Genomic DNA, 12,117 nt, shown 5'->3' with positions numbered 1-12,117 from the left:
CCAGGATGGTCTTGATCTCTTGACCTCGTGATCCACCCGCCTCGGCCTCCCAAAGTGCTGGGATTACAGGCGTGAGCCACCGCGCCCGGCCCTTATGCTATATTTTAATATCTGTTGACCACTTGCCCACAAGGTCAAGAACCACATACTTTTCAAAATCAATTATTCTACAACCTAAAAAAGTATTTAATAAGGAAGACTCCCAATGAATGTTTGAATCAGCACATATAATGTTTCAGAAGTTCTCATTTGATTCCTATTTAAATATGAATTGTTTTAATAACAGTTAGCTGTTAATGTTAATTTTTTATACTAAGATACACATGGTTTTTCTTATAAGAAACAGTGACTAAGGATGCAAGTTTTGGAGTAAATCTATCTGGTTCCAACCCCAGCTCTGCCATTTACTACCTCTAAGACCTGGGTAAGCTACTTTAATCTTCTTTTCCTCAACTTTCTCATGTAGAAACTAAGTATAATAATTACTTCCTTCATAAGTTTGTCTAAACCATTAAAGGTTTAATTATTCATAGGATTAAACAAGTTCATTTATAACAAAAGTATGACAAACGATGCCTGACACAAACTCAATATCTTTTCCATCACTACCACCATCATCATCAATAGCAACATCTTCATCACCATGACTGTAATCATCCTCATCATCTTACCAGTACCCATCAGAATGCCTGGTATATCACAGGCTCTCAATACATGTCAAATTGATTTGGGTTCCTAAAAAATACAATTGCTTAACCTAAAATATGTGCAGATATCTTATTACACATTTAAATACTTGCATAACTCTATAGATGGAAATTTCAGTGTCAAGGGTTGATTTTTTTCACATAATGGATTTTATTTATTTAAAGGAAATTAATAAAAATGGGAAAACGTCATATTGACCATTTCAATTAAAAAGAGCCACCAGTAGAGGGAGCTTTGGTCTCAAAGGTGCTGAGCATAAAGCTGCAATTTGTACAGAATGTTTTAGTTTGCTTGTTGAATCCTCAGCTTTTGGAAGTGTCATTTATAAGAAAGACAAGAGAGAGAAGGTCTTTCTTGCAGCAACTTAGAAAAAATTAAAGAAGTGAAAATAGTTTCCGGGCTTTAAAGAGAAGCTAGCTCTTCCCACTCTCTGAGAATGGGAGCCAAGGCCCAGCAGTCCTCTGCCCCTGCTGAACAATTCAGTTACCTGTGTCTTTGCTCCTGTGCTGTACAGGCCGGCAGTCCTTCCCATGGCAGCAGCACTTGGTATGCAGAAGAAAAATGAAGAAACTATATTGCTGAGGCCATGGGCCAAAAATTCCTGCAAGATTCATAATGAGAGAATATATAATATCTTAATCACAATCGACTTTTAGAGACCGCAGGTACAATTTGTCACATAATGAGGCTTGTTTGTATTCAGATTTTGTTCTCCCCACCAGTTGGGGTTTAACAATTACAATACAAATAGCTAACATTTATTGGGTGCTTACAATAAGCAAGAAATTGTTCTCAAGCACTTTACTCATTGAATCCTCATAACAACCTTATAGGGAAATTCTATTTTTTTTTAACTGCTCTATGCCATTAATTTCTCCTCCATTTTTAAGTCACCTCAATCAGGTTTTTCTTCTCACCACTCCACAAATGACCTTCACAATGCTAAACCAATGATTCATTGTTGGCTGACCTTGCCTGAAAGAAGCATTTGGCATATTTGCTCATTTGTTCTTCCCTAAAGGCTCCTTCACTTGGCTTCTAGGATGTCCCTGATTTCCTCCTACCTCCCTGGCCATCACTTTTAAATGTCCTTTGTGGTTCTTTCCCATCTAACCAAGTTTAAATACTGGAGGACCGCTTCTCTTCTCTACCTACCTCTTAGCTACTCAAATACACATTGACAACTATAAATTTTTTATCTGCAGCTTGGACCATTTTTCTGAATGTCAGACTGTAGAGCCAATCTGCTACTCAGCCTCTCCCTTTGGATGGCTAACAGGTATCTCCAACTTACTAAATTGTGCTACAGCTTTCTAACACCCAACCTTGTTCTCCTATGTTCTTCCCTATTTCAAGTCCCAAATGCTTAGACTGAAAGCTTTCGGGTTATTCTTGACTTTTCTGCTCCCTCTTTGCCCAGATGATACCCATATCGAATCCAGAATCCATACACTTCCATCTCTTCCATCACTACAATTTAGTCCAAGTCATCAAATATCACTTGGATTATTGCAAATTCCCCTTAATAGTATTTTTGTGTCTGCTGTTGCTAGTTAGCACAACAAATATCTCTGCCCTTATAGAGCTGTGGTCATGGAAAGCAAATGCTGGCAATAAACAAGATAAGTACAGAAAGCAAAGCTGAGGATGGCATGGGTAAATCTGGAGTTTCAGATTTTAGATTACCAAAGACGGCTTCCCTGAGAAAGGAGCATTTGAATAAAGAAGCTGGCTGAGCACAGCGGCTCACACCTACAATTTCAGCATTTTGGGAGGCTGAGGCGGGGGATCTCCTGAAGCCAGGAGTTTGAGACCAGCCTGAGCAACATAGCAAGACACCCTATGTTTTAAAACATGTTTTAAATGAAAAAAAAAAAAAGAAAAAAAAGAAAGAAAAGCAGCCAGGCATGGTGGTGCATGCTTGAAGTCCCAGCTACTGGGGAGGCTGAGGTGAGAGGATGGCTAGAGCACAGGAGGTTGAGACTGCAGTGAGCCATGATCATGCCACTCACTCCAGCCAGGGCAAGAGAGTGAGCCTTGTCTCTAGAAAACAAAAATTAAAAATAAATAAATAAAGCAACTAAGCAGGTATCAGAGAGAAGAACAGAACTCCCAGAAAAGGGAACAGCAAGTGCAAATATCTGTAGCCAGAAGCATAACTAGTTGGTTCAGGGGGAAGCAACGTGGTGTAGCTAGCACAGAGTATAAAAGGGTGTAAGACCAGGGAGGAAAAGGGTATTAGCAGGTTATGCAGAGCCTTGTAAGCCATGAGAGAGGCTGTGACTCTGAGTGTGACCGGAAGTCACTGGGAGGTTTCGAGTAAAAGAAAGACATGGTCTGCATTGTTCACCATTGCATCCCTTATACCTAGACCTGTGCCTGCTATGTATTAGAGTTCATCATAAATCTGTGGAATGAATAAATCTTTTTTAAAGATGAGGAAATTGGTGCACATAGATTAAGGTCACAAAGTGTGAGGTTGAGATGTGCACATAGGCAGACTGATATTCATAAACCGCTGCACTGCAACTTCTCTGCAGACCAGTACAGCTCTGTAGGACCATGACAGGACATGGGCAAAAGTGTATTCAGAAATATGATCAGTATAATCTGCATCTCCTGGTACTCAAATAGACCCTCACCTCCTTTAGCTTTTTTTTTACTAAGATTAATACTAGTCTTATTTGTACTTAGAAATCCATAATTACTAAACATTAGCATGCAATGATAAATATGTTTGAATTCTCTCCTAAAAACAAATCAAAAAGAACATCATGATGCCATTTATTTTAACAAAAATAAAAAGTATTATGAACCATCAATGCCAGGTTTTTAGCTTCCTATGAATGATTTAGATATTTTTCTTTGTTTTGCTCAACCCATTCTTGCTATAGAGTTAGGAAAGTTTTATTTTTCATAAGTTCAACATTTTTAGGATCTGGGAATACACAGTGCAATGATACAAATGGAGTAGGGAGGGGCTGGGGGCACACTCCACCTGGTTGTCATCAATTGAATATTTGAATTTTTTGGCAGATCCTTGAGCAAGAGCCAGTGAGGCCACATAGCCTACAAGTGCCACTCCGAAAGCTTCTGTGATAACCGCAGAGAGGATGCTTATCGGGGGAGCTCTAGGTGAAGGAATTCTGTGGAAAAGAAAGACCATATTGAAGTCATCAAACTTCATGTAATTTCTGTAACAACTTGCAATGAATTTAACTGTGGTAATGAGTCTGAAGTTGACATAGACTAAGTGAAATACTCATGAGAAAACCAAGCAGTCTTGCCCTTAGAAGTCCTTTGTTTTCAACATTATTTAGCAGAAAAGCAAAATTACAAGGAACACCACAGGGATAGCTCCATGCATTTAAGTGGCATTTACGCCCAGGGAATTCAGATTACACCACAGAAACTCTGACTCGACAGAAATTTCCTGTGTTAGAACAAAAGCAAATCTGGAGTGTTCTTTCATTCGAACCCTTCCAAATATTTATTTGGCTGGTGTTGAAGACTGTATTTCCTCCCTTGAATACTGCAGTGCTGTATGCAAACACTGGTTTACTGTGGGCTAGCATTCTTGAGTTAATTCCCAAATTTGCCATTGAGTTCATTATCTTAATTATGTTTTTAACTCAATCCTTTCACAGTACACTTAACTGTGCCTTATATCCATAAAGAAAAATACGTATAAAGGCTCCAGCTAACCCTCTGTTTCAAAATACAGGACCATAGTTGTTTTTTCATTTCAAAGAACTGTTTAAAACATTTCTCTCAAATAATACTCAGCCCTTGTCTAATGGTATTTTGAAACCCACTTGGGCCAAAGTATCATCATTTATTTATCCCTGATGATTCTTTGGGAGACTCACCCAAAAAGTAAATAAATAAATAAATTTCTCAGGCAATAGTGGAAGAAAACTGGAAGAGAATTCATGTTGATCTAATACACAGTATGTAAGCAGAATGCTTGACCCTTTCATATTAGCTATTTTACTTAATTCTCCCACAAACCTCCAAACCAAGCATCGTTATTCCCACTGTATGAAAGAGAAAACATTCTGAGAAAAGTTAGGTAATTTATCTAACATCAAAAGGTGAATGCCAGAGCTGGAATGCAATCTCAGCTCCATTTCTCTTCAAAGCCATGTTCTTGTTATAATTTCTTTAGAGTATGGATCTTGAAAGGTCACTCAAAATAAAGGAGAATTAGAGGTACTGACTTAAGGTTACCCTTAAGACATATTGATTTGTATCATTAAATGTTATTATGCTATACAAAACCATTTCAAAGTAAGAGAACTTTGTTTCATGAAGACTGAGTGTGCTTAATTATTAATAACAAAAAATTGGCATAAAAGGAACAATAAATTGACTTGCAAATGTGGAAAAGCAAAAATCCTTGAGAAAATTCAATTTGATTCATATAATCCACATTAGTCTATAGCTATATAGGCTAGAGATGGCATTTTTAACATTTCTTTTTTAATCCCTGAGAATTTTTCTACTCTTTCTCCATTTTCATGTAATTAGAAACCAAAATTTGTGATTAGAAGACAAAATTTGACAGTACTCAACAATTGTAACTTTGCCCCAAATTTATAATTATCAGTGAATATGTAATGCTGCCCATTCAAAGGAAATAACCCATAAGACACTGTCCTCCTTCCCTCATATATTTTCATTTTCTTTCAGACCATATGTGGTACAGCCTTTTGCTCATTTAGGGTGAACATCTCTTTTGTTAAACTTCTTCTTATTGGCCAGAGGAAGGCTATAGGCCAGCTAGAGAACCACGCCTTCTTCTCCACTTCCGCTCCCTCACTATTATATACTACCCAGGCCTAGGGTTTGCTATTTCAGATGATGCTTGTCTACTTTTACTATGATTTAATTGAAATGATAATAGTCATAAGAATATGTGTGGTGGGGAAGAGACAGGGCAGACTAAATCCCAGAGCATAACTCTAATTTGCAAAGTCAATGTCCTCCACTTATTCAACAATATATTTGCAAATATTTCCCAAACCTTTTACCTGAAGCAATGCTGTATAAAGCAATTATCAACATCCTTAGTAATAGGTGAAGTCTAGGAAGTTACTCTTACTCTACACATGTAGTATGTATTTCTATCATTTTGTAATAGAAATTAATTAGAATTACGAAGTGAAATATCCATACCCACCCACTCCCAGTCCCTTTCTCCATCAAAAACAAACAAACAAACAATATTTTTTTAAAACAGACTACATTACCCTTGTGGAATATGACCAACTACTTCTAATCCATACGTGTTTTCCATATTGGTACAGTAACAAGCAAATGATGCAGCAATAATCTGTGAGGTTCCATTTGGAAAAAGAAAAGATATACATTACTGACCTCTCAAACACCTTAAAACAATTTCTAAAAGTAAACATTGTTCTCGTGTCCCATAATCATCAAGAATAATCTAGCAGTTGCACAGACTTTTAAAAATTAATAAAATATTAAAAGTCAAAAAGTCACTCAGTTTTGAGAGTACTACAGTCTCCAAATTAGATGGCATCCCAATCATATGGCTTTTCTTATTTAGTTATTTACTTATAATACTTTAAGTTCTGGGGTATATGTGTAGATCGTACACGTTTGTTACATAGGTATACACATGCCATGATAGTGGTTTGCTGCATCCTCATGTGGCTTTGCTAATGTCCTACCCATGTCAACCCAATTATGTCCAATTCTGAAGGGGAAAAATATGGAATACAGTTGTGTGTGTGTGTGTGTGCATGAGGACAGCATAATTCAACCTAAATACTTGTCTCTCATGATAGGAAGGGATGCTTCATAAAACAGCATGTTTTCTCTCCATGACAGCAGCCTTTCAAGAGTTTGAGATATTGCATCCACATTCCTAATCTATGTTAGTCATCAGTGATGATGTACAGTCTCCTTGAATATTTTTAAATTTTTAGCTTTTACTATTTCTTGTAGTAAAACATGCTGCTTCACAGCCTGCTGGGCTCAATGCTTTTAAACTGACCCCTGCAGAGTTTCAGATACCCTATCCTTCTGCTATGACATATGCTAAGCAAGGTTACATGTTCCCTGCCTATACCCATAACCATCTTTAACATGCATGTCAGAGCCCCATTCACCTGCCACTGTACTCTACTGTTTTCCATCGATTTTCATTTTTCTGATAATTTTAATAGATACTAAAAATTTCACATGATTATGGTATCAGTTTGGAATAATTCATCTTGTAAAAGAAACATATCAATTATCTACTTCAAATACAAATTTACAATACACATGGCCAGGAAAAAAGTATAACGAATTCACACTAGCTAAATAAGGAATATCTAATAATTAATGCCCAATAATATCATTTCGTAGATTTTTCTCCTATTCCTGTTGTTCTGTTCTCTGTGATGATATTTAACTGAATTTGCAGAGGTTTTTAAAACACCAAATAGGCTTAAAAAGCAAAATACTCTGAGGACTTAAAGAAAAAGATAAAAAGCAATAAAACCATAAAGATTATACTGTTAAACTTTATAAATATTGTGGTACAATAGTAGCATTTTCTAAAGAAGCTACTAGGAACTAAAGATTCAGGTTATTAGCTTAGAATCAGACACATTAAAACAAAAATTCCTAAGCCAATTAATAAATTATAATTGCTCATAATCATTAATAAACATCTATACTAGGTCAGAAAATATTGTGAGCTATAAAGAAAATATACCATGGCTACTAGATACTGGATTCTTATTGAAAATGGAAGTATACAAGGTGTTTGATACGCATAGCTAATATTAAAATTAAGTGCCCTAACTCACTGAATTAGCCTTTAAGACAGTGTTTTACTTCTTTGCCATATTTATTTAACAAAATTCAACTTTCCTTATCAGTTGAGTAATTGGTCCTTCTTCAATATTAATTCAATATGCGTGTATAAGGCCAGTACTGCCCTTAGACCTGGGCAAGAGAAGACTGCACCCCAGACGTGACTAGTACTTTAGAGCAGCAGTCCCCAACCTTTTTGGCACCAATGATCGGTTTTGTGGAAGACATTTTTTCCATGAACAGTGTTGGGGGAGGGGATGGGAGACAGTTTGGGGACGATAAAGCTGTTCCACCTCAAATTATCAGGCACTAGGTTATATAGGAGCACACAACCTAGATCCCTGGCATGCACAGTTCACAGTAGTGTCCTGTTCCTATGAGAATCTAATGCTGCCACTGATCTGACAGGAGGCAGAGCTCAGGTGGTAATGCTTACCTTCTGCCGTGTGGCCAGGTTCCTAGCACACCACAGACTTGTACTAGTCCATAGTCTGGAGGTTGGGGACCCCTGCTTTAGAGAGTTCTAATCTGGCTTCTTCCAATTGTAGACTTCCCCACAATAAGGGAGCTCTGTGGGAGTAGGGGGTTTATGCCCAACTCAGACCTGCACCTGTCTTTCTGAACCACACTCTGGATACTCAGAAATCTATAATTTCCTGCCCAAATGGCCTCCTGCCTACTTGCAGGGCACCTACTGGAAGTCCATCCTCCCAGGGTAGCGCAAGAAAGTTGGCAAAGAGTCAGTCGTAGTGGGGGTGGAGTGACAATGTGTTTGGAGCCTGGACGTGGGGACGGAGGTGTCCACACATATACATGTGAATCCCCTGGTAGGTGGGATAGAGCTGGAAAAGGAAGGGAAGGAGAAGATCAAGAGGCTGGCTCTCCCCATGCTGCCCCATACTGGCAGAACATAAAAGACTAGGAAAATCGTTTGTTCTAACCCGGCTTTCAAAGTCATCACTAAGGGATATTTGTCAACATAAGAAAACAGAATTTGTTATATTTAACATTTTGATCTATAAAAGTATTTGAGTTTGCATTTGTACTTTTGCCTTGGGTCATACAAATGATAAGAATAACACTATATAATAAATACCTTTTTATCTTATTCTAAGAATAATTGTAACTGGTTTTGCAGAGAATAAGCAACTGTTTTACTACAACTCAATGGCCTTCCTCCCTAAGGCTATTTTCAATTTTTGGTTTTATGAAACTTATGCAATATAGCTACCCAAGATATAATAAGTATTTCTTAATATCTATAGGACTTGGAGATAAGATGGTATGTTTCAAAGTTGTTGCTTTGAAAACTAATAATCATAGTACTCTGTATTTTTATGGCTTATTTGAAATACACACACATAGACATTATATAGATCACATATGTTAATAGATCTCAACAATTATCAAGAGTATAGAATCATACATGGCCTAGTTATAGAGGGAAGCCTTTCATCTTAGTTGTATAGAAATAAGTCATAGCCTCCAGAGTCAATTTTCAATGTGCTAGCCTTATAATTGTACATAAACCTACACAATTTCAAAATCCAAAGGAATATTTTAATAGATGAAATGATTTAGACATTTGTCATATACATTTATAACCCAAAGATCATTAAACTTCTAAAGCCAATTGATAATAAATTAGTAGACTATGGTTATATGTTAAGATTTTATTTTCAACTTAATGCTTTGTGTAGTTAAGAGTTCCCATCAGGTGTTCTTGAAATTTCAAAACATATTTTCTAATGCCACAAGTCTTAGGAGCAAAGTATAATGTATTGTTTTTTCCAGGTATAACAAAAAAAATATTTCAGAGAACCAGTCTTGGCCGATGAAAATCACGAGCATCCTTTCAATAAAGCAAGATTAGGCAAGTAACAAAAACCTCTCAGTCATGACTGAACATTTGTCAATTGCTAATATTTCTATATATATCTTACAGGGTGTCATATAAATAGGATATGATACCATATCTTATTACTTTACAGAAGATCATGCCAGAGACCTTTTGAGTCTCACCCTTAGAAGTACCTCCTTATTTAAGATCTTAAGCTATATGTTCTTTTATTTATATAAAAAATTATAAGCATATGATAAATGTTGTATAAATTGAAAACATGTATGCCTTCTTTTTTAAATTATTGACTCAAAATGTTTCCTGTTCCTACATTAATGTATAGTCATGCAAATTAGCCCTGCTTTAATGAGACACAGGAGTAGCTGAGGGTTACTGTAGACAATATAGTAAGCATGTGTAGATCTCCCTAAGAACTGGCAAGCTTTGTATGGCAAAAAGCTAGATGTTGATTTCATACTTACCAAAACTAAATCGACAGGAAGAACAACTTTAATTTTCCTTTTAAACTGTTCATTCAGCTCTTTAACAAGAACAAGGACCACGATGCTCAGCAAGGATAAAAGCAATGCTTCCAGTCGCACAGACTTGATGTTTTCAAAAACATATGCATAAATCTACAGTAATAAGAAAAAATGTGAACAAAATTCAGGGTCACCTATAATATACCAAAATAAAAAGCTGGCCTCCAATAAACTCGATGATGTTTTTTAAAACCATCTTAATGACTAGGGAGAGGAAACATACAGGTAGGAGGGTAGTCAGTGCTAATGCTATATATTTATTTGTATCAACAGATCTGCAATTAAAATTGCTCTTGTTCCTTTCATCAAACTCAGGGTTTGCGCCTTCTGACATAAGAACACTGCTAAAGAGAATGACTCTTTTGGCTTCTTCCCTGACACTTCGAGTGGCAGAGATGTTTAACTCATTATTTATGTGTAGATTCATTATTAAGTGCAGTCAGGGGACCATGGGTTCCCCAACTTTGGGGCCCTCCTCAAATCCCAGAAGCAAACAAGCACACATATAGATCACACACAAAGGAGTTAAGAGCTGACATTTAACTGAATCAGATATTTGGCTTCATGTAAATTATTAACATGTTCTCAGTCATTCAGCATTAATTTACTTGTTTATTGTCACTTACTTTATACCAAGCACCATACCAGTGTGAGGTCTACATAATAAAAAAATTTAGATGTTGCTTCAGTATTCACAGAGCTCATGGTCTAGTGTAGGAATCAGTAAGTAAAGCAATAAATTAATGCATTCAGTGCTATGGATGTGGAAAGGGAAGCTGAAGTATATAACTTAGGGTTTTGAGTAGTCGGGGGTCCCTTCTCAAAGCAGATAAATGGGAATTTGCCAGGTTATAGATGGTAGAGGGGGGTAAGGGGAAGAAACCTGAGGGAAAATATTCTGTCTAAAGGGCATGTTTATAAAACTTAGAGCACAGAACGTGAGGGGAGGAATGCCTGACTTCCTGAAAAGTATGTTCAAGAAATCAATACAACTATTTGTCTTTAAAAGTATGCAGGCCTGCTTGAAGTTTTACCTATCTCAAAGAATTTGCCTACACCTAGGAAGAAAGTATAATATATTAATATCAAATATTCAATCTTGGTAATTTGGGATAATCTGATGTGGCAAATAAACTAGGATCAATGTAAAAGTCAACCAGAAGAATAACATTAAAGCCCTTCTCAAAATCAAAGGCTATGTTTCAACTAAGTGCCAATAACATTTTTTCCAACAACTTAGCATATTGTTGATAGTTATATAAGCATCTAATCTATTAGCACAAAAAAAAAGATAGGGTAAAAATTTAAAGAACCCTAAATTAGGTGCCGAATAATAATAACTAGTCAAATACAATCCATCCTCTACAAGAATGTCTGATATAAGGAAACCCAAGTGGAATTTTGTTGTCCGGAAATTTAACATAATGATTCTCAAATTCATACAGAATATTAAATGCATAGAATGTATTAGAAAATTTTGAAAGAGAATATTTATGGGCTTACACTAACAAACATAAATATATATTTATAATAAGTCAAAATACAATAGTAGTATTAAAATATGTAAGAAAGGGCTAGGTGTGGTGGCTCACACCTATAATCCCAGCACTGTGGGAATCTGAGGCAGGAGGATCGCTTGAAGTCAGGAATTTGAAACCAGCCAGGGAAACATAGCAAGGCTCTTTCCCTAGGAAAAATTTTAAAAATTAGCTGGGCATGATGGCATGCACCTGAAGTCTTAGCTACTCAACAGTCGGCTGAGGGAGGATCCCTTGAGCCCAGGAGTTCTAGTTTACAGTGAGCTATGGTTGCTAGAGAAGGAGATCTATGTAAGCTAGAGAAGGAGATCCTGTCTCTAGCTTAATATATGTGTGCCTGTGTGTGTGTATTAAATATATATATATATATATAAACATATATAATATATATAAAATAAATATATAGAGAGACATAGGGTCTCTAATTGCCCTATTGTTTGCCTCAGCAATTCTACTTCAAAACATTAAGCTATAAACATAATTAGGCTCATGTGAAAAGATCTTGTTACAAAGATATTCACTGAAACATTGTTTAAAACAGCATTAAGGCCGGGCGCGGTGGCTCAAGCCTGTAATCCCAGCACTGTGGGAGGCCGAGGCGGGTGGATCACGAGGTCAAGAGATCGAGACCATCCTGGTCAACATGGTGAAACCCCGT

General features: G+C 36.6%; 1 protein-coding gene across 2 annotated transcripts in view; it reads right to left on the bottom strand.

The window, feature by feature from the left end:
* The window catches only part of SLC26A7 (solute carrier family 26 member 7), a 174,972-nt gene that overhangs the window by 51,659 nt on the left and 111,196 nt on the right, over positions 1–12,117 (bottom strand). For both annotated transcript variants that reach the window (XM_017538069.2, XM_017538068.2), the window contains exons 6-9: positions 9,862–10,014; positions 5,961–6,043; positions 3,707–3,854; positions 1,196–1,309 (exon numbers count right to left, since the gene is read on the bottom strand). In XM_017538069.2, coding sequence (XP_017393558.1) covers positions 1,196–1,309; positions 3,707–3,854; positions 5,961–6,043; positions 9,862–10,014 — 498 coding nt within the window. The remainder of the gene's footprint in view (positions 1–1,195; positions 1,310–3,706; positions 3,855–5,960; positions 6,044–9,861; positions 10,015–12,117) is intronic.

This window comes from Cebus imitator, unplaced genomic scaffold (genome assembly GCF_001604975.1).
Source record: "Cebus imitator isolate Cc_AM_T3 unplaced genomic scaffold, Cebus_imitator-1.0 Scaffold109, whole genome shotgun sequence".
Taxonomy (NCBI): domain Eukaryota; kingdom Metazoa; phylum Chordata; class Mammalia; order Primates; family Cebidae; genus Cebus; species Cebus imitator.
Note: the sequence above shows the minus strand (reverse complement) of the source record. Positions and strands in the feature narration are given on the sequence as shown.